Raw genomic sequence first — 23,747 nt, forward strand, 5'->3', positions numbered from 1 at the left:
GCTTTTGATTATTTGCTTGGAGGTACCATCCAGTTGGTTAAATCTTCAGCTATTGCAATGTCCCAATGCAGCCTAGCCATCATATGAATGAGCAGAAAGTAAAATTAGTTGAGTCATTTTAAAATACAAAATGCGATAATAAAGCACAGTTGTGGATAGCCCTTATCACAGAGTGCAGACTTAACACAAACCATGTTAATTTAAAACATTCATATTTCTTAATTGCATGTAGACTGGGCTGTTCCTCAGAAGTAGGGCAGTCAGTGCTGCCAGCAAAGGCCAGAGGAGATATATAGAGAGAACTTTCTATGTATTTTCAAGTCGCAGAGAAACCTCATTTTGACTTTTATAGCAATGCATACTTCATTTTTGCTTCATTCTTTTGTGTATTTGCATATGTTCATTTACAAGGAACAAGCAAGAAAGTAGATAAAAAGAAAACAAGGGGCAAACTGCAACTGTTTATCAGATTACAATCATTGAACTGATACATTTGTGGCTCTAATGACTAATGACTCTGATCATCTCTATCTCTGATTAATTAGCAGGAAAGTTTCATCAACAATTATAATTTAAATTCCAATGACTTGGTGATCCCATAACTTTTTCTTCATTAGACCTAAATTTTGGTTACTCTGATTCTTTGTACTATTGATTTTTTTACACCAAAGATCAATTCACATCAACAAACAGAAAAACAAACAAACAAAAAAAAACTGAATGATGGGAAGAGAAAAGCATGGATCTGAAACAAACATGGTGGAGGCAATGTTGTTGCATTGGTATGTTGAATGCCGTCACAAGTGTATGACTTCTAATAGATATATCTGGGTGAACTGTGAAGTGCACAGGGCTATACTCAGCAAAGCTTCAGCTTCAGCTTAGATTCAGCAAAATGCTCCAAAACTATGTGGACAGAAATTCACAGTTAAAGGAATAATGAGCCAAAGTACACTGCAAAAGCAACCCGAGGGTTTGTCAAGGCAAAGAAATGAGATATTCTTCAATGACCAATTCAGTCACTTTATCTTCACCCAACAGATCGTGCTTTTCAGTTTCTGCCTTCAGTTTTTCCTTCAGTGAGCACCACAAACAAGCAGCAAGTAAAGGCTGCTGCAATAACGACCTAACAGATAATTTGAAAGTAGGAAATGTAGCATATGCTGATGTTGCATGGGTTTGCAGCCACTGCCAGCAAAGAATCTTCATCCAAGTATTAAAAACAATGCTTATTTTAAATTATGTTAGTTTGTCCAATTGTTTTTGTACCTCTGGAAATGCAGGACTGTGTATAAAAATGGCTGTAAAGCCACTTTTATTAAAATTGAACATCTGCACTTAAATCATTGACTTAAAATAGTGCATGAAAGCTAAATTGCAAAAATCATGTCATTGTCCAAATACTTAAGGACATAGATAACTGTGTTATCCTTTCATCAGTTGGAACATTTTCTCAACTGCCATTCCAATTCAGGGTCACTGAGGGGCTGAAGTCTATCCCAGCTGAAATGTGGGGTACATCCTGAACAGGTCACAGAACTCAGAGCAAAATTAACAGTAACAGATATGTGTCATCTTTATATGCTGCAAGGGCATTCAAACCTGTGGCAACGAGTACATTTGTTTTCCAACTGAACTAGCTGATAAAGATTTGACTTAAAGGCTTTGCTAATGAAAAATAGGACATTACCACCCTTGCAGTAGCAAAGTTTCTTGTACATTCTGTGTGTTCTAGTTGAGTGACTCACACTCATTTAATGTTTGCAGACTTCCAAACAAACACCAAATAAAAGCGGAGTTTTGGTGTTTGACAGATTACTAACCGTCTTTTGAGGATCAGTACTAACAAGTGACCCAATAAACCACAGACACATGGAACTGCTACAGTTCAGACTGGGCCACATCCCACATAATGTACTAATGCAGTCTCCATTCTCAGATGCTTTTGCTTGTTAAGAGAACTGCTGTTTGGAGGAATGGACACTTTGTACTGGAATAACTTTCACCAGTAACATTTATCAGAGTGAACAATAATTCCTAATAGCAGAAAAATGTGCATGGGAAATGGGATCAAAGTACAGCACACATATAAAACATTATAAATGCACCCTCCCGCCCTCCCCCCCCCCCAACCTCAACCAGTGACACAGTGTGCTGTCACACCAACCCAAATGTTACCAAATGTCATTATTTTTATGTAAAAGCTTTGCCACATCTCACTGATATGCCACCTCAGACAGAGAATTTTAAAAAGCCCCACTCACGATGAAATCACGAACTGTTGGAAACAAAGTAAAAAACAAGAAGTATCTTGTGTGATATTACTGTTTGCGCCTGTCTGTCCCCACAGTCTCTGAATACCACACACGTTGTTTGCAGATAATAAGCGGCGTGATTACTTGTGGACTCGAGTGTCCACACCTCTTTTCATCTCACATACACCCGTGTAATGAAGCAGCGTGTTCTCCTCCTCTCGCTGCTGCCCACCCCGCACCTGTCCGCGCTGTGCGGCAGCCACAGGGCTGCTCTTCCTTTTATGGTCTGGCTTCCTTTGTGGACGCGTTAGTTGGATGAGGAGAGCAGAGCAGAGCGCGGTGGTCCACATTCCCCGCATCTTCCAGCTGCGCTCCTGCGCTTTACGCAGAGTCTGCGGCTCCTCTGGAACACTCAGCTTTCTCTTCCTAAACACCGAGATGAACATGAGATGATTGAGCTAGTGGGCCGTGCGCACTGATGCTTCTCATTTTGCCGTTTCCTCGCGGTTTTTTCCTCTCCTGTCTGCATCCTTCGCCGACCAATCTGTGGAATGGTCTGCGTTTTCTCCCCTGGGTTGTTTCCACTTCAGCATGGGAACTGCGGTGTCCAAAAGGAAGAATCTGAGGAGTGATGCGATTTCTTCCGTGGCCGCAAAAGTTAGGTGAGTGCGCCCGAGGTAGCGAGGGATGTGAAGCGGAGGTCTGAGCGCTCTGAAGCCGACGGAGCAGAGAGGAGAAGACTCTGACAGCCGTAGAACTGATAGTTTGCAGATGACTGCACGCGATTTCCTTAAACTAGTTTAAAGGGATAAGGTTCACATGTGAATAATTACTGTAATTTTATATATTTATAATATATTAATGGATACACATAAATTAGGATATATTTTATGGTGTAAAAACAGCTCCACTCTCTCTGGGCTGTTTTAGAGCTTTTAATTGCTACTTTAATTTTGCTTCTCTTCTTCTTGTTGTTATTATTATTATCTTTATTATTACAATTAATATTTTTTTTTTTTTTTTACTTTTTATGTCTCTTTTAGGTAAGTTGTGACAAAATGTACCAATCTCTTTTTGTTTGCATTGTATAGTGTACTTATATTTCTAAAGTCTTGCATAAGCTTCTTTGCTTTTTGATTCATGCGTGCAACCTTATGCTTAGCAGAAGTAGTGAATACAAAAGAATCAAATCAGTTCGGGTTTTTTTCAGTTTTTTTTACCATTATTATTATATATATGTTTATTTTTATGCTTTTATGTTTGATGTCTGATGTAAGCCAAACTTTAATTTCAGGGCATTTGGGTTAATTTAATTGTGCCAGAAGCCTGTTGACAGATTGATGACCTGTCCAGGGTGTATTCAATTCAATTCAATTCAATTTTATTTATATAGCGCCAAATCACAACAAAAGTCGCCTCAAGGCGCTTTGTGTACTCTGATATGTCCTCTAATTCTGACTCTAACACAGGTCATTAACACACTGGCATTAAATGATACACACACGGTATAGCTGTGACATGTGAAAAGCTTTATTTATCCTCTTAACATCTACTAGCTCACTGGGGACCTATTTATGGAGGTTAGGAAAGTGGAAATCTTTCTGTGACTCACCACATTTCAGTTCACCAACTTAAAATGGTTTAAGGGTCAACAGTTGCAGCATGTTATTCAGGGGCCCCTAAACTGTGTGTTGCACACAGGAAAAAGAACAGAAATCAAACCCCAAATGGGTCTATTTAAAAAAAAGGCTGGCCTCAGATCAAAGGTGGTTAGGCTTAGGTGTATAAACCAAGCATTTGGGGTTAGATTGGCCAGGCCCTCTGAGATCTAAGTCATCATCATCAAAACCCCCTAACCATAACTGTAACCCTGTGATTGGAATATGTATTTTCTGGTTTTATTAAATAATTCCAAAGTCTTGGCAAACAGATAACAAAAAAATAAAATAAAATAATTATCCTAATCAATACACATCAAAATCTACTCATTATATAGACTGTAGGGTTTTTGGTAGGATAAGCACCTGTGATTTAGACCACCATGTTAGAGTTACAGTTTGACCCTCTTTAGGGTAAAACAAATTCACTTCAAAGAGATCAAAGAGGAAAAAAAGAAACAATTGTAAAACAATTAAGTTAAACAATTGTTCTTAGCAATCAGGGGCAATAAAACAAAGTCATTCTGACACACATTAATAATTATTAGCATTTCCCCCCCAAACTGTCCTTTAGCCCAAAACATGTGGTCAGGGTCATAAATTACACTTCCCAGGGCATATAATCTCCTCAAGCCTTTGAGATGCCACCTGGGAGTCTTGAACAGTGACATGTAATTACGTTATATATTTTACACTGAACAGTTAAATGATTGAACTAATGAAGAAAGTGATATTTACATTAATTAACGTTAAAAATGATGACTTGCCACCTTTGCAAAAAGAAAAAAAAAACTATGAAGGAATAAAGCTTTTGTCATTTTTTCATGTATAATTTCTGTACAAATGAGAATACTATTGAAATGTACGTGTAAGTATTACTTCAGGATTTTGCTTTTGTTGCTAGATGGCGTGTGCACTTTTTTTTTTCTTAGGGACCCACTCGGTTCATCTCACTCGGCTTGTGAGTAATTCTGATGACTTTTAGCTTTGAGTCATAACATTAAGGTCACGTCATGGGTGTCAGATCAGTGCGTTCTCAGTCTGAAGGACACAGGATGACTGTGCCTTATGGTAGGAGATTTTGTTCGTGTAACCCTCTGATTAATTTCAGACACCACGGTCGAATCAAGCACTTCATCTCTCAGTGACCTATGCGTGTATGTGCTTTTCTTTTTTAAGTGATCATCCAAAGCATGTTTGAACTGCAGCAAAGGCAACATATTACCTTTCCATCTACTTCCACAGTCACCTCCATGCTCACTTTTGCACACATTGTCCAATTCTGTTTGTCCTTGTCTTCCTTTTTCTATTTGTATGTTTATCTCCTTCCTTGCCGCCTCGCTCACTTTTTCACACCTCACGCTTTAACTCTCCATAAATCATGCTGATCGCAGCCGGTAGCTCAAGACCGTGCATGCGGACCACAGCCAAGGCTTGAACAGTATACGCTATACGTCCTCTCTGTCAGCGATCGTGAGCAGCACTCCAGTTGATGGGGAGTTTAATGGCACTCTGAGAACAATAGCACTTCCCCCTGAATCCCAACTGAGCCGGATTAGTAATGTCTCCAGTCTGCCAGATGATCTGAGTTTATCTGTTGTGCAGTGAATGAGCAGGGCAAAGCCATTTCACCTTTTCTACTTCCCTATCTTTGTCTTTGTGTGACTGTGAATAGCAAAAGCAAGGAGATCGTTCTAGAAGCATGTCTAATAGGCCCCTCTTCTTCTCTCTGACCTTAAAACATCTGCCTCTGTGTAATGTCACTCTGTCTCTTATTTCACTGTTCTGAGTTATACGGGCCAGGTTGAGTAGGAACAGTTTTTAACTTTGTCATCTGAAACTGACATTCACATCGCCTGTTTTCACAGTGATTCTTATTAATCACCAAATGAACTAGAATAGAATGGATGGCTAAAAGCTCGGTGGTTTATGAGCTGCTTTTCACCCCGTGAAGAGGGATGAAATCTAATTCTGAAATTAGGGAAACTGTGAACAAAGACCCATGATTCGTGTTCAAAGTGTGGGGCCTTAAAGTTAAAAGAAAATCCACATCGACTAAATTAATCTCACATTTTCAGTCATTTTACATTCATATACATTCATTCAGATGAATGTCATTGATGTGTGATGTCATTAACATTGAATCACCTCAAAGAAGAAGAAGTCAGCTGATCTGAAGTCAGCGAGCTCCCTGTCCTGAGAAATCTGGGCTTATCATTTTGTTTGTTTTCCTTTCCTGTCGTTTGCTCACTCTTGGTTGGAATGAATCAGAACCGCCAAACAGGTTGACGAGCACCTGTGTGCTGTTTACTGACAACACCTTGCCGGATTTTTGGGGATATTCCTGATGATATTCAGTTTGGAGGATCTCAGCCTGTTGACAACACAAGACATTGTTTTATGGTTTATGAGGATCAGTCCTGCTGTTGTCATTATTCATGACTGCACTAAATATTGTCATTAACCAGAAATTAAACCATGGAACTAATTATTTCCAGTACATGCAGCCATGTTCCAGAATGCATCATACTTGTTTTGGCTGCATGTGTGGCCACTTGCTGGCAGAGCTGGGCTCATCGGGAAATAGGGAAGAAGAGTTTCCATGCATAGAAATGCAGGAAAGAGAAAACAGACATGCATTCGAAAATTGGCTGATTCTGAGTGGACAGTCTCTTTTGCATTTTACTTGTCTCTTGCATTGTAATGCTGGCGTCTCTGCACTGGCTCTTTTTTAATATGCTCAACAGATGTGCACAAAAAGAAAGGTTAAAAAAGTCAATGAAAGTCTTCTAGGCTTTAGGCTTGCTGTCTTTTACTATGCATTTAATTGTGTGTTTTAATGACCACTTTTTAAGCGAAGTTAGAGGAAAATTAGTTGTCCTTTCTGCACCCTATGCCTGAAGCACTTTAGTAATAGGCCAAACTGTCTCCCTGCCCTGTTTATGACAAACCTTTGTGGAGGAGTACGCCAAAACCAACCCGTCTGCTTTGATCAGCCACTCGATAGGAAAGATTACAAGCACTTTAAAACTAATGTTGTCTTTAATATTTCAAGAATGTCTGAGTCACTACTAAAGGAATTGCACAGCACAACACTTTTCAGGCCTTAATAGTTTCCACTTTGGTGAAAATGTGATTTCATGGGCTCTTTCCCACAAGGCTCTGTGACCAGCAGCCACCCTGTACTCACTGCTGCACAAATTAGCTCTAGCCACGGTCCAGTGTGGACGTTAGCTATAAAACATCTGGGCCCCTCTCTAAAGCATAAACCTGTCACTGGAGGAAAACCATATATGAAACTTCCAAGGTCAAATATAACAGAGTTTTTAAACCAACAGTGTTAATAGAGTCTGTTTAGAATTCTTAATACTGGTGTGGTGTGTTTGAGTGTATTACATAGGTCATTGTTATATTTTAAATCATATGCAGAGAGGCGAGTGTTTCAGGTCATAGCAGATGTGTGGATGTAGCAACACAGACTCACCTTTTCAGGAGAGTCCACATATTTTGAAAGCTGTTCACAGCTTTGGGAAGTCTTTTTTGAAAGCGTCATTTGAAATTGTTTGTCATCATAACGCACACTAGGCCCCAGGCACCCTGTTTAGGATTAGTGTTACTGGTCTGGCTTGGGTAATGTTTTCTTACCTCCACCAAGGAGGTTATTCTTTCTGTCTATAAATATGATAGGTTTAAAAGCTTTGAATAAATCCTGATAAAACACTGTAGTGTGTGGAGTGGGGTCATGTTAATAATCCATTCAAATTTGGCTTACACCCACCACGGTCTTAAAGGTCAACTCAAAGATTTATTGGTCGGAAATTGACAGAAAGCCTATAACTTGAATATTATTCTTACGACTATGGCGTGTATTGTTGACACAGGTATAAAGATTTTAAATATCATGTTACATCTGACCTCTCCTTTAAGGTCAATAGATTGATCTGAAGGTCAAAGTGACAATAACGCGGCATAGAGCTACTGTCATTGTTTGTATTGGCAACATATAGACACATAGGGAATCATATCTGGGCATTGTAAATATCACATTACTTTGGACTTCAGACCTCGTCTTCAACGTCAAATAAGGGCCAACTTTCATCAAATTTAATTTACCATTTGTTCACAAGTGCTCAATTTGTTGTTGTCTGGACACACAGCATACATCCATACAATGGTCAAGCTCATCCCATAATTTTGTGAGCATGCCTGGTGTTACTGCTGTTGTTGTGTTACCTACTGCCAACCATGTGACACTCACGAATCCGGTCTCTGTATCAGTCTGTGTTTCACTCGTTTCTGGTAAAATAAACACTGCTCAGAGACACAGTCAGATTGCCTCTTGGTTCGAACATGTTATGGTGCTATTGCACTGGAGTTTTTTTCCAGTCTTATTTTTTTATGATGTATTACCTGGTAATCTTCCTTTTGTCACCCTCTTTCAGCTTCAGTTTCAGTGGCAGCAAGCCTCAGAGCATGATACTTTTTTAATGATTATTACTTTTTGATTTTATTGTGTCTCTCACAGTTGGGAAATGACAGAAAATGTTGGTTGAAGAATGATAAAGAATGATACGCAATAGAGTTGGATGCAAAAAGGCTGAAGATTTAGGCCAACCATGGACACCTTAACATTATTTTAGGTATTGTGGTCATGATTGTTATCCTCACTGAGTAAAGTTATGTGCATAATGAGTCACTTTCCTCTGGTTTAAGTCCAGTGGGCCACTTTGTTTGAAGATGACAGAGCTGTCCCTGTCAGACCTTCAATCAACTAGGGGCTCACAAAACATAGAAATTAGAGCTCAAGTCTTACGAGACCCCCGGTTGGTCTCATAACAGTAAGCCTTGCATTAAAGAAAGGCCAACAGGTCAACCTAGTTTTCTGCTCTCAGTATAACCCAGTTGAGCTTTTGTGGGAGATACATGCACCTTTGTCTGGTTTTTGCTCAGGTGAAGCCTGTCTGCCTGCCTGCTGTCCTTACAGGTCCTCAAGAGGTGTTGACAGGATAGTTGTTTCTGAGGACAGCGAGTCAGTCAGAGAGAGCGACTCGACATTCCATTAGTACCAACATGCTGTTGATGTCTTGTCCTCAGAAGGAATTCTCATTAAGGGAATAGAGGTCCAGCTGTAACCAAATGTTAAGTGTTTGAGTTCCTTTATCACTCCACAGTTGCCATGACTAGATATTGAACCTGAAACAGGAAATGATTAAAAACAGAGCAGTGAACATTAATAAAAAATGTTCTCATATTGAGATTAAATTTAGACAATTATAGCACACTAAAGTCAGGGATATTTAAATTACTTTGTTTGGGGATACTTAAGGCTTGTATGTTTCATTCAAGTTTTCTAGACTGATAATTACAATCCTGCCACACTGTGTCATAATCATGCTGTTGGTCAAATAAGTGACAGGAAATAATATGCCTGTTTTCAAGAGAGGAAAAAAACTCTGGGATAGGTTATGGGTGATTGCTACTCACACTCTGTGTTGTAAATGGTCATTAAGTCTTCAATAACCTTTGCTGACCTTCATCAGCTAGAAGGAATTGGAATATCAGTGAATCAGAGCCATACTCCACCCCACTCCACACTCTCCTGTTAATGGCTACTGAGCTATAATTGACCTTTTCATGAGAATCTAATTAAACAAAGCAGCAGAGGTCAAACAGAAATGCATTATGAGCAGATGATGCAGGCTTCTTCAGTTTACTTCAGCACCAAGAATGTGAAACTATCCATAGTTTGTTTTAGAATGTTTGTGAATTGTGTTTGGGGGTTTGGGGAGTATCTTGAAAATCAAGTTGGTGACAAGGCTGGGGAGAACGGGATGGAAAGTGAGTTTTGAAAGCCTCAAAACTCATAACCTGGCCAATCTCCAGAGAAATATATTATGGTCATTTAGTGCTTAAGGGCAATAAACCTCTTACCTGGTGCCCCTTTAATGAAAAACCAATAACTGCCCAGTAAGTCCTTGGAGCAACAGAAAAAAATTTCACCCCATGTGAACCTGAGACTGCTCTGGTTAAGCCTAGCATCCTGCCTTGTGTCTCTTTAGATTTTACACTTTACAATTTGTTTTTTTCATGCCCTATTGTAAATCTCCTGGGAGATAGGGTAATTGCCTGACTCCTGGCCTTTGGAGTGCAGCAGAGCAAATGTCTCCTAATGAAGTCATCTGCCATTACCAGCCAGCCTTCACAGTGTGTGCTTTGCACAGACATGAGGCAAACACGGACACAGAGAAGTAACAGTGAATACAGGTCAAACTGGCGTTGTATAAATTTAAAGTAGTGCCCACACTCTGCACCACTACTTTGTTTTGTTTTTTTCTCTGCTATCAATTTGAATAATCATTTAATTCATTTCCTTAATAAATTCATAAATCAATTCAATTTTAATTATATAGCGCCAAATCACAACATTAGTCGCCTCAAGGTGCTTTATATTGTAAGGTAGACCCTACATTAATACATACAAAGAAAAACCCAACAATCATATGACCCCCTATGAGCAAGAACTGCTGTTTAATAGAGGAGAATATGGAATCAATAACAATAAAACTTAAAAAGATGAATTTCCTCACAAAAATAAAGTCAGTAAACTAAACTCCCATTCACACATGAAGAAATTCCCTCGTTCATATGACTTTGTAGGTGATGTGAGGGCATTCGATGGCCTAGTTTCCTAGGCAACCCTTAAATCTATTTACCACCCTGTCATATGTCAATCAACTGTATCTTTTGTTCTTATTGGTAGGTATTTCAATTGACCACTTTAAAACTGGGAAAAGTTTAACTACCCATTTCACATTCCAAGTTTCCCATAGTTCCTGAATGTCACTGACATTTTACAATGTTGCTGCTAATTGCTTCTTGTGTCGAAATCCTTACATCAAAACTGAACCAGTCTAGTTTTTTTTCTTACCTACCCATCTCCAGTTAGAGCTATGGTAGGGTTTGCATGCATGTTACATTCACTCCCATTTTATAGAATAAGTGCCTCTTTAAAACAAGTCTTTGATGAGAAAAAACTGAAAACCTTAGATTTATAGCACTCCATTTGAAACTTAACATCTTTTATTTTCTTAAAACTTTACTATTTCACGTGTGGCTGAATCAAACCCATCCCTAACACTAGACCTGGTGCATGTTAATAGGTTAAACCAAGTAGTTAGTCAGCAACATTGGCTCAAGTTTGTAACTCACCTTGTGTGATGGTTTCAGTCAATGTTACCTCTAATTTTTCATGTGTCTGAGCGAACACACAAACTCCCTGAGCGATCCCTTGGACCACTGTGAGCGACATCAGACGTGTGCACTGTGGTCACGTCAGCATCTAATCCATCCAAGTTACATGGTTTATTAAAATAATCAAATTACAGCATTTACATTTATGTTAGACTACTTTTAATTAACTGCTTTAGCCCACTTACAATGAAAATGTAAAAAAGTCTAGTCATTGACCTGTGCAGTATGTTAATATTATTGGAAGTAAAATAACTTGAACTCCAATTTTGAAAACACAACTTTTATATACATATATATATATATATATATATACATATAAAGCTCTGACTTGTATTATGAGTCTGTGGTCTGGGAGAGAGTCCTGTAACTCTCTGTCTGCAAAATACAGTATATAATGACCAATGTTGAGCAATTAATTATATAGTTACTTCTTCAAAAAAGTAACTCAGTTTGGCAAACAACAAAGTTTTTTGCAGTTATTTATTTTTTTTAAATGCAGCCAATGCGTTGTTAAACAAACATTTCAAACTATTTACAGAACAATCAGGTGTTCTGCATCAAATTTGATGCCACACAAATTATTTGTGCCACTCCAAAAAATAATTTCTGTCCACTATGAGATAAAGGAGAACAACAGCCTGATACCTGCAGGCCTGGCAACAGGAGATGTATCAGTCCTGTAACACCTGTAACATTCAGCAGTCGCGTCATTGTTCTGACACACCAACAAAACTATTGACTACACTACACACTAACAAGATTTGCGCTAAACGTCTCAAATCTCTCACGTCTCAAAACACCGCCGTCACTCCTAAAACTTCCCCCCGTTTCTTAACAACTAGATGCCACGTTGCCATATCATTTTTTGATTGGTCGACATGGTACTTTTTTCGACCAATAGGAAAGGGTGGGGGGTTTTTTTGGTTTTGTTTTTGCTCACAGGCGGAGAGTGCTTTCGAGCCTTTTCCTTATAAAACGTAGTTTTTACCGTTTCTTCCCTCAGTAAATATAAACAATGATAGTATTCAGGAAGAAAACCAAACATTGCATATATTTTTTATCATAACTCTGGTTTTACGTGGCCTATCAACACAATTTAAAAACTGGTATAAAGTCCACACTTTTTCCGTCAATTGTTCCGTCTGTCCTGCTCACATCTCCAATGGTTGCACACGTTGTCATTAACTTTGCTTCCCTCCACATCAGCCACGCTGCTTTGCTAGCTAAAACACCGGTGTCGGCACATAAGAACGCTGTCATAGCCTGTCAACAACGTTGATTAGCTGTGTATATACAAATGTGAATCGCATTATTGGCTGGACTGTGGGATAAGGTCGTTCTAATCCCATACGGGAGCAGCCAGTCACTTACTGACTGACACTGCAAAACAGAATTGTTGAAGTTTTAATTTTAATTTCAGTTCAGGTTAGTTTTTTTTTTTTGTGCGCAACGCAGATTTTCTGTGCGCAGAGACCGTGCCAGCAGTGCGCAATTGCGCACGTGCGCAGCTTAGAGGGAACATTGGTTTCAGTTACAGCCATAGCTGGACTGGCCATCGGCCATACCGGGCATTTGCCCAGTGGGCCGCTGGCGATTTTTTGTTTTTATGGGCCGATGGATTTTTATTTTTTTTTTAGGAAGGGTGTATATATAATGAAAGGTGTTGGATTGGCCAATTGGTCATGATCGACTCTGGGCTGGACCAATTACAGCCGAGGAGGCCGGATGCACCCTCCCCCTTGTTTAGCAATCTTATAGACGAACTAAAGAAAATGGAGAACAAAAAAAGGAAAGGAGGTGTTTATGAAAATATCACTAAATCTGTCATTTATTAATTTTGATATTAATTAATGATCATGTCTCACCTCTAGTGTTCTTGGTCTTAATTTAAGGTTTTTCCTATAGCGATTGACAGATCACGTGACTTTCGCGCATTGCATGCCGGGAACTCGAGGCAAAACAATCCAAGTACCGCATCAAATGCAAGCATTTGCAGCACCGCAAAACGTTCATTCTCCGGTTCCAATACCTTCTTGGTTTTTCTTTGCCGCACAAAAAAGGAATGTACAAAACTAAGGAGAACAATGCCGGTCCGTACAAAGACAGACTCGACGAAAAGGCAAAGAAAAGATACGAGGAAAAAAATCAAAGGAGTGAAAGGGTCAGACCCTTATGAGCACACAGAGTGGACAAAAGATGTTAGCGTGCTGCCCAACTTTCACCACGCTCAGATTTATAATTATACGGTTCTTGGAGTGAGTGCATACACTCATGAAGTTTTCAGTAACTTCAGGTCACTGCAACAAGCCCGGGTACAGTTTACCAACGGATGGGTACAGGACCTTGAAATGCACCCTGTAGAACGACCATTGTACAAACAAAGGTAAGTTTACCAGTCTCACAAATCGTCTTCATAAATACACAATCGTTAACCGTTTATTAATAGGACCTTTGAGCTCAACGGTAATTAATTAGTAGTGGAAATAATTTCTGGTACGCATTACAGAAATGTAGCAGTGACAATAATATTGTATGTTGTAATCGCACTGGGCAATTAGTGATACAAAAAAACTGTTTTATCCTGTGAATAAAAGTATATGTTTTTGTCAATGTACCGTGGTAATAACAGAAGCGAAACGCAATATTGTGTCAGGACAATTCACTATTTATGCACATTAAACAAAGGAGCATAGCGCAACAATTTCTGTTCAGCACCACACTTGCTTGTAACCTATATCACCAATTATGTTATGAAAAATGACGTATTAACTACTACAAAACACTGACCTTTGTGGGAATGCTTGGAGCAGACTAACATGTGAGCAGGAGTGTTCTGAGACGTTATATTTGGTATATCCAGACCATCCGTCGGCTTTTACTTCGGAAACATGGCTTAAACAATTTCTCTTCAACGATGTAATCCGATAAAAAAAAACGATCTCTTTACCCTTCGGCTTCCCGTGGCTGTCATGCGACCGGCTATTGCAGTTAATAATACAACAGCTTCTTGCCATTTTTGGGGTTTCTTTTTATCGCTGTGTAACTGAGTTCAATTGAAAGCCTGCGTGCGCTAGTACCGCTTGCCTCAAGTTCCCAGAATCCTTTGCGGTTTTACCCCTGAATGACGTCACATTTTCAATCCCTATCCTGGTGGGCTGGTCTCTAGTAAAAATGCCCGGGCCGATTTTTTGTCCCAGTCCAGCCCTGGTTACAGCCACACATATTGGGTAATATCAAACATCACAGTGCTACAATACATTTATACATAACACTACACTTACATTTTTCTTTCTTTAAATAAAGGATTTAATTTACAGGGTAATAAAGAATTGGTTTTGGTTTATTTACTCATACATTCACATAATACTGTATTCTAAAATAAGTGCGGACATGTTAGTTTACACTGTTATGTATGTATGATTTAATCTTTCCTTGTTTTCTGAGTTACATCAGTGGCAGCTGCTCCCAGTCCCTTGGTTGATGAGCTAAGAGGTGGAAATGGGCGGAGCAAGCCTATATAGCGACCTGCAAAATGGGTCATACCATAGCTCTGGATCTTTGGGGGTGGGTGGGGGGTGGAATTTGTTATGTTAGTTTAAGTTAGGTGTTTGTGTGTTTTACCCCTTTTTGTGCTTTTGTGGGCTGATCAGCCACTATTTAAGTTTCCACTTTGTCTCATTTAGATATGACACTTTGTTTGAGTTAGTAGTATTTTTTGTTGTCAGCTTTTGAGTAGAGTACTCTTACTTTGACCTCTTTTATGGGCCTAAGATTTAGATTTTTCTAAATAATTTAACCAAGTCTGTTTCTGGGTTAAAATAAAACTTTGTTTTTTGGACTTTAACCTGTGCCTGACTTTCCTTCACTGCTCGGCCCATCACACCATAGGAGTAGCATCCTTTCCAGAGTACATGCAAACTTTTCCCAAAAGGTTGATTCTGTTCATCTGGTTGTAGCCTTTTCAGTGGGAAAGCCACTGACCATGATGCTTGAGCATGCATCAAGATATTTGCAACTTTTGTTTTCAACCTTTTCAAGTAGATCACTGAATGAACTGTAAGTTTCTTAAGACAAAATTATTTTTCACTTGTATTACAGGAGTGTACTATTGCTGTTCTGTAGTGATGAGATGCACTGAGGTAGAATAACTGAATTATTACGTTTTCTAAACTAAAACTGTTAAAGAGGCCAAAGAAGAGTTTTGATCAATGAGGCTGTGCTAACCTTGTCATCTGTTGAACATGTTGCAGCACCATCAGATAACCCAGTGAAGCCTCCTGCTGCCTAAAACAGCATCAGACACTCATTTAATCATTTTAACCTCTGTGAGGATGAAAACTTTGCTGTTGTGGAGTTAAGGCATTCTGCCAGAAATCTAATTCTTTTCCCTGTTACGACTTTTCAACAAGGTCCCAGCAGGACAGCAACGTGAAAACATGTTCAAGTGTGCCAACCGTCATCATTTTTATTTATTTAATGGACCGCATAGCTGAAGAATACGAAAGAGAAGAGGAGAGGTAGGGAAAGTGATATAAAACTAAAAAAGGGCAAAAAGAATAGAGCAGAAAAAAAGGACAAGCAATGAAAATAGTACTGAGAAGGCTGGGAGATATCTTTTCTTTATTCTATTATCATCACTATTAATGATCTTGTTTGTGAATTTCACCATCCTCCTATTTGATGCAAACATTTCCCCAGGCGTCTGTAAGCTTTGCTATTTTTCATATGCAAAGTCCTCCAATTCCTCCACAAAGAAGGAGGCCTAGCATATGACCAAATTCTAATATCAACTCCTTTCCAGATCATCTGTCTCCCGGCTGTCCCCTACCCCCACTTCCTTTTTTAATAGTCTTTCTTTACATATTACGCCTCTGTTCTTCATTACACTTCCCACCCTCATCCCAACTTTCTATTTTGGTTTTATAAACACATTTCCAGCTTGTTGGCTCTTTTCAGGCCACAGTGAGAGGATTAATACTATGATGTATAATTCACAAGCTAAAAATCTCTGACACGTTATTATAACTGTTGTTTCAGAGGCCTCTGGAGTTATAAAAAACATCTATTGCCAAGATAAAGCTTCTCTGGTAATCACTTTGGCCTGAGGGGTGTGTGCTAATGTAATACATTAGTGTGTTTCTTTGTCTGAATCGTCCTTATTAACACCCGACTATAGAAAGACAGATTCTAAAGATATGGCTTAAATTCAGCTAAAAACATTAATTTTGACACCAGTTAAACTCTCCATAAAATGTTAATTAAAAGATTATTATAGTTTAATAATAAATGTGTAAATGTTGATATGGATATTAGCAGCCATAATATAAGATATTGTCTGTAAACCACTAGCTTCACCAGTTTTCATTGTCCAGTGATGTTTCAAAAATCTTTTCATGTATGTTGTAAGCCTTGAACAAAGCGCATGTGGTGAATCGTGACATAAAAGATTTGAGTTGGTTAAAAAAAAGGAAAATCAAAAACTGGCAAACTTACAAATTTGTGTACAGACTTCTATTTTTTAATGGTGAAAGAACAACTTGATGCATTTTCAATCTGTTCATCTGGACGTAGCGTTTGGTGGGAGAAACGTTTCGTCACTCATCCAAGTGACTTCTTCAGTCTAAGCTGACTGCAGGTTTCCCCAAACCTTATAAACAGGACATTTGCATAATGACTGAAACCAGCCCACTGAAGGAACAATGGGCTGTGAGGTCAGTTCCTTAATCATAATTATGCAAATTCCCATGACCATTGATCAACAATCACTGACCAAAACCCACTGATCAAAGAACACTGATCAATGGCCATGAGTACCATTCACAGAGTGTTGGGGAATGGCTGCAATCACAGCATTGTAAGATGGTGATAGATGTACCCTTAGGCCCCCTCCTCGATTCAGAGATGGTCTTTCCCTTTTCACGTAAATGGCCTCCTTGACTCCGCGCTCAAACCAGCGTTCTTCCCTGTCCAGGATGTGTACATCCTCATCATTGAAAGAGTGTCCACTGGCCTGTAGGTGTAAATAGACTGCAGAGTCCTGGCCTGACGAGGTAGCTCTTCTGTGTTGTGCCATCCGCTTTGCTAGAGGTTGTTTGGTTTCCCCGATGTATAAATCCTGGCAATCCTCCTGGCACTTAACAGCGTACACTATGTTACTCTGTTTGTGTCGGGGGACCCAATCCTTGGGGTGGACCAGTTTTTGGCGCAGCGTGTTTTGGGGTTTAAAAGCCACAGAGACGCGGTGTTTAGAAAAAATGCGTCTCAACTCTTCCGATACTCCTGACACATATGGGATCACTACAGGTTTTCGCTTGGGCAGCGATTGTCCTTCTCTCCTGGATCGGCTGGAGCTTTCTTTAGGTGTCTTTCCAGCTTTGACAAAAGTCCAGCTGGGATAACCACATTTACTCAGGGCCTTCTTGATGTGTTGTTCTTCTGCCTCCCTGGCCGCTTTGCATAATTATGATTAAGGAACTGACCTCACAGCCCATTGTTCCTTCAGTGGGCTGGTTTCAGTCATTATGCAAATGTACTGTTTATAAGGTTTGGGGAAACCTGCAGTCAGCTGAGACTGAAGAAGTCACTTGGATGAGTGACGAAACGTTTCTCCCACCAAACGCTACGTCCAGATGAACAGATTCAACTTTTGGAGGTGAAAGAACAACTTATCCCAGAATGCCTTGCAAATCCCAGACTTCACCACAAACTTGCATTCCCAAAGTCATCTGATGTTTGTGGGAATGTTTGCGTAAACCTTAATGTGGTAGGAGTTGTCAGGTTTATATTGTGGATTGTCATTTATGCTTAGAAATATATAACCATATATTCTTAGAGGTGTATAATCGATTGCATAATGATAGAGGTCTGATCCTTAGTAGTCTGCAAAGACTCTGTGTGCCTCCCAGAGCACTCTGAGATACACACACATCTTGGGGTCATGAGAGAAGTCGTACCTTCTTTTATTGTTTTATGGTATGGTAAACACATCTATGTCTGTTTTAGTATAAGTGCCTTTTGTTTAAATGAACTGTTGGACTTCCAGGCCAGCAAAGTCGTTCACAGGGTCACATCTTGACCACACACACACACACACACACACACACACACACACACACACACACACACACACGCACACACAGACAAGGTACTCTTGGTTCACATGTATGCCTGTGTAAAATGTCATATGTTAATGAACCTATGCATATTCATGTAACCAAAATAAAAGGAGCGCTACAGGGAAACTGGCTGAGAGTCTGACAGAGGTCAAGTGGGCGGAACGACACTCGGCTCCAGTCGGGTCTCCCTTGTGCACGAGTAACACAAAGAACTTTGGTGACTTGCGTCTTGCTTTTGCTGTTGTAGTAGAATTGTCTCGTTCCAGCGAGGGGTTGTGCTAGACAGACCCATCAGGAGAGACCAATCAAAGCCCTCGCTGTTTCACGTGGTAGAGTAGTTCTTTTCAATGAGTAAAATCTTTTTTGTTGTTGTTGATACAGACACCTAAAGACTTGTGGTTTCTACAAGAGTGCATACCATCGTTTTTTCAGTTTGGGTGGTTCCAATATTATCACTCATAGCAAAATCCATATAGCAAATATAAATGGGATTTTTACTTCTTACTCCTGGAACCTCTGTGGAGTCTACTTGCTGGTTAACTTCTAAATTATTAAATTCAGTTGAGTTCAGTTTTATTTATATAGTGCCAAATTTCAACAACAGTTGCCTCGAGGCGCTTTATATAGTAAGGGAAAGATCCTAAAATAATACAGAGAAAACCCCAACAATCATATGACCCCTTATGGCAGTCCATTATTATCATTTTAAATTATATTTAATAAAATTTACTAAATAGCTAACATAGTTAGCTAACAAAATTTCTCACCTAACTATGTGTCAATGATTCACAGCTTTTTGGTGAAGTGGTTTATATTCCAACATAGGCCATTAAAAGTAAAAGTAAATGATATTTCATGATATTTCATGACTTCAACGAACTGTTCCTTCTCTCTTTGACCTTTGACCTTGACTTTGTAATGCGTGAATGTGCATGTGATTCCTGTGGGAAACACTGCAGTACAATTTTCTTGATCAGTATAATCATGACAGTGAATTCTAATTGTTTATACCAATCTCAGCTTGAATGAACTTCTGTGCACTGCTGACAGACGGTGCTGACCTTTGAGAGCCACACAGCTAAAAATGGAGGGAGCAATTATAAGTTATTAACTGTGGCTACTTTTCCTTTTATTTTCTATTTGAATATGTACTATTTCAAAACTATGTGGCTTTCACAGTTAGCTTAACAAATTAACAAAGTGGGTAAAGTGCTCAGAGAGGTTTATCTGCTCTTTAACTTTAAATTTGAAAATTAGCCTTAGTGTGAAGTGTCAGCCAATGCATGGGGCCAGTGTGATAGCTCAAACGAATGGATGTGATACCTAACAGAAAGCTGTCATCGCTTCATTTTTTAGCCCTAGAGGTTGCTACATGTACCACATCTGCTTGAAGAAGACATTTCACAAAGATGCACTGTCTGCACACTTAAGAAGATAATTTCAAATTGTAGTTAATGACCAAAAAAATAAAAGAAGGTAGATTCTGACAAAGATGCGGAGCCACATGTTTAAAGCACCTAGCTTAACCTTATACATTAATACTTTATCAACCACTGTCAAAACGGATGATTCCGTAAAAGCTAATGATATTAACTACAATCAGCTGTGCTTCTAAAATTCCTGCATGTGTTAGCTTGGGGCACTCTGCTAGTTTGTCCTCTGTAAACCCTGCTGTGTTTTGATATCCTCCTTCTCTCAGCACAGCATATGGAATTTTTATTGGGGGAGTGGACACAGTCAAGCAGATAGATCACAGATGATTGCATTTTCTTCCTCATGCCATCCTTTGCCTCCTCCTACTTCTCTATATCAGCCAGGGTAGGAGGGAGTTTTCACGAGGAGTGCTCCACGTGCCGCCTCATATTTAATTACTCAGGCATATAGGCTAAAGCAGCACAACAATTCCATTTCACTGCAGCCCCCTGAGATTTTATCCCTGTGTACAAGGCATGTTGCATGTGTGTGTGTTGCGTACCCTATTTATTTCTCTGCCTGCTGTTCCACATGGAGACTCTGAGCATGGGAGACCTGGTGTGTGTATCTGTGTTTGCAGATGGCAGGAATGCCAGGTCGGCGTGAGTGGGAGGAGAGTGATTACAGGCTGTGTTGCTTCTTTATAGGTGTGTTTGGGGGTAGCCTATATCTTTTATAAGATTGTTATCATATTGTATTTGTATGTGGGTGTTTTACATTATAGAACAACTGCTGATCTTACTGTGCCTGTTATATGCAACAATTAAGAGTCTCACTTCCTTGCAGGATATTATGATTGAAATATATAGCTGAAGTGAAGGCTTTTTCTTCTTCTTCTTTTTAAATTGAGCATAGCAATAGCTCAGATAGGCCGTGAAGTCTAGCTCAGTTGCAATACTAGCAGATCAAGTTATCTTTGTTCAAGCATGCATCACCTGATGCCTCAGTTGATTGTCTTCTATCCAGCTGGCAAATCTCTAATGTGTGAACTCACACAATACAGAGCATCTGCAAACCACACTGCAACCCACCTCCACCCCAGTGCCTCCTTCCTGTATTTGACATAATCAATGTAGGATTTGTTGTTGTATTGTTTTATTGTGGAAAGATACAGACCTCTGCCTGAATCTTTCCTCTTTTTTCATCTTCTAAATATATATAATTTCAATCCAAAAAATATAACATTATAATCTGTAATTTCACAGTCAAAACAAATTTTTGGTAGGAAAACATATGCTTCATGATGAAACGTATGTATCCATCATATCATTTAAGTACTTTTTTGTTTAAAAAGACAAATGATGTTGCTTTACATTTGTAAAGCACAAATAGTGAAAAAATATGCAAAGCTGAAAATAAAGGTGCTGTATTCTTTTTTTTTTAATATTATATTATTTTAGAATACTTTGATGAACCCACTCCTTCCTGCCGTGTTAGACTAAATTAGTCCTTTAGGTTGTCTTCATTGAGTGCTCTGTTCTGTGATGGGTTTTGCTCTTCATGGCTTTTTACGGTCCATTATTGCACACAGAAGGGTGGGAAAGTTTCAGAACAGAGTTATACCACCGTATATAAATTACTGTAGGTGGAACTGGCAATCTTCTCTTGGCAATAGAGTTGTTAACCCTTGTGTATTTTCAGTTTAAACTATGAATAATTGTGTGACTTATCCTCAAACAAGGGAATTTCAGGCCAACCAGGCCAATACCAACCATACAGTGAAGCATTGTGCTGGTGTACTGTGGAGACGTTTTTTGACTGCAGGAACTGGAGCTGAATGCAAGCAATGTACAGAGACATCCTTGATGATAATCTGCAGAGCAAAAAAAGGACGACGACCCGAAACACACAGACAAGATAACAAAGTAGTGGTTTCGGGAACACTCTGTCAATGTCGTTGAGTCGCTTCAGCCAGACCCAGAGTTGAACCCAACTGAACATCTATGGCGAGATCTGAAAATGGCTGTGCACTGACCCTCCCCATCCAAGCTGATGAAGCTTGAGAGGTTCTGCAAAGAAGAATGGGAGAAACTGCCCGAAAATGGATGTGCCTAGTTTGTAGCATCATACAGAAAGGCTTGAGGCTGTAATTGCTGTCAAAGGTACTTCGATAAAGTACTGAGCAAAGACTGTGAATACTTCTGTACATTAGCATTCATATTACACATTTCAACCCACTAGTTTATCGTCATTATGGGGTTTTGTGTGTAGATTTTGAAATGAAAAATGAATGTAATCATTTTTTGAATAAGGCTGTAACATGGCAAAATGTGTGACATGATGCATTGAATATCCTTGTGTACAATACACCTTCACACAGAAAGTATGCTGGCAAGATGGTGGCTCAGTGGTTTGCACAGCAAAAGACACCTGAGGTTGAACACTGGCTAAGACCCTTTCTATGTGAGGTTTACATGTTGTCCCTATGCTTGCACAGATTTCCTTGAGGATTCGTGATCTCTCCCAACATTAAAAAAAAACCATGCCGTATAAAGGTGTCCTTGACCGTAGAGTTGGTCCCTGGGTCCTGCATGTTTTCCACAGCTAATTCTTAGGATGTGTTAAATACAGAGAGTGAATTTCCCTGAAGGGATTAATAAAGGATAACATAATTGATACAGCACAAAGGTTGACTGACCCCATTATTTGCTAGAATAAGAGTTTCTTTTCTTTTCTTTTTTAATTAGCAAGGCATGAAGGCCTTTTGAATCATAGATATGGTTAGTGAGCTAATTGCACTTAATCAAGACTGTTTCTCATTTCAGAGGTAGTACATTGAACTGCTGTGACTTTTTTTCTTCTGCAGACCCACTCACACTCAGCTATATATTTATTGTATACCGTGCCAGTTTCTCAATGTTCCTGCCATATGGATGTTTTTATACCATACACATGATTGTATTTATTTCCTGTTTTTCTGGGTGGCAAAAGCAACAACACCGTCCTCTGTGTAGGGCAGGGGAGAAGGATAAGCTTTGTCATGAAAGAAAACTAGAGTAAATTTATGAATTTGTATGTCTTTAAATTGTTATATATTTCACTTATTTTCATGGAAAATAATCATAATTAAATAAAAAGTGAATGTCATGTGTGAGAAAAATACTAAAGTAGCTACTTACATGAATCAATCATATTGATATATGAGACACATTGAGCCACTGACCACTGAAAGTATATGAAAGCACTTAGAGTGGTTATTAAAATTGGAAAATCTTCATATAAATTCCAGTTCATTTCCATTTCCATATTTTAGTAAGCTATAAAAATATGTAATAGAAAGCTTTCATATTTTTCCTTCCAGACTCTAGCCAAGATCAGCCTGTAACTGTGTTGAGTGATGGCAGATAGCGAGTATGGATTCAGGACATTAACGACTCCTCTCACAGAGTGCTGTGGTGGTGTAACCTACTTGCAGTGAAGAGGGCCTTAGAGAGAAAAAGCTCAGACAGGCTGTTTAGGTGGAGAGAATCCTGTGAAATGTTTGTGAGTCACTTTGCTATGTTTGACAGCAACAGTTGTGTAAAATAGCTCAGAGGTCTGAAGTCTTGCACTTGTGTCTCTACAGAGCAGCCAGAGCATTTGGAGAATACCTGTCCAATACCAATCCAGAGAACCGCAACGGAGCAGGTAGGTGGCACACTTAGTAGTCCTACACCAATACTATATCAGTAGTATAGCAATATAGTATTTAGTGGCAAATATCAGTTTCTCCGGCTTGACACGCATTTCCTCCTCCAAAAAATGCCTTAAAATATTTCTGTGTGATATATTGACCTGTGACATGTTGGGTAATCGGTTATTAAAATATTTTAAAATTGCTGATGTTTATGTAATATACGCTCAGCTTCAGGGTGCAGTCACACCACAACAGCAATGTTCCACAACCATAAGTATTTGATCACCCTAAAATCAGCTGCAGCGAACTATACTCTGTCACCCGGTAAGTGTTGGACATATTATGAATGAATTGGAAAATGGGCAAGTGTAAGGCTCTG

At 39.2% G+C, this 23,747-nt stretch overlaps 1 protein-coding gene across 4 annotated transcripts in view; it reads left to right on the top strand.

Moving 5' to 3' along the window:
* The first annotated feature begins 2,177 nt into the window (after nucleotides 1–2,177).
* nsmfb (NMDA receptor synaptonuclear signaling and neuronal migration factor b) overlaps nucleotides 2,178–23,747 on the top strand; it is a 60,588-nt gene continuing 39,018 nt past the window's right edge. The window contains exons 1-2 of one of the 4 annotated variants that reach the window (XM_019365611.2): nucleotides 2,178–2,917; nucleotides 23,318–23,379. In XM_019365611.2, coding sequence (XP_019221156.1) covers nucleotides 2,847–2,917; nucleotides 23,318–23,379 — 133 coding nt within the window. In that variant the 5' untranslated portion in view covers nucleotides 2,178–2,846. The remainder of the gene's footprint in view (nucleotides 2,918–23,317; nucleotides 23,380–23,747) is intronic. The other 3 variants (XM_019365610.2, XM_019365612.2, XM_003458997.5) reach the window with 3 other exon arrangements.

This window comes from Oreochromis niloticus, linkage group LG12, assembly GCF_001858045.2.
Source record: "Oreochromis niloticus isolate F11D_XX linkage group LG12, O_niloticus_UMD_NMBU, whole genome shotgun sequence".
In the NCBI taxonomy this organism is placed as follows: domain Eukaryota; kingdom Metazoa; phylum Chordata; class Actinopteri; order Cichliformes; family Cichlidae; genus Oreochromis; species Oreochromis niloticus.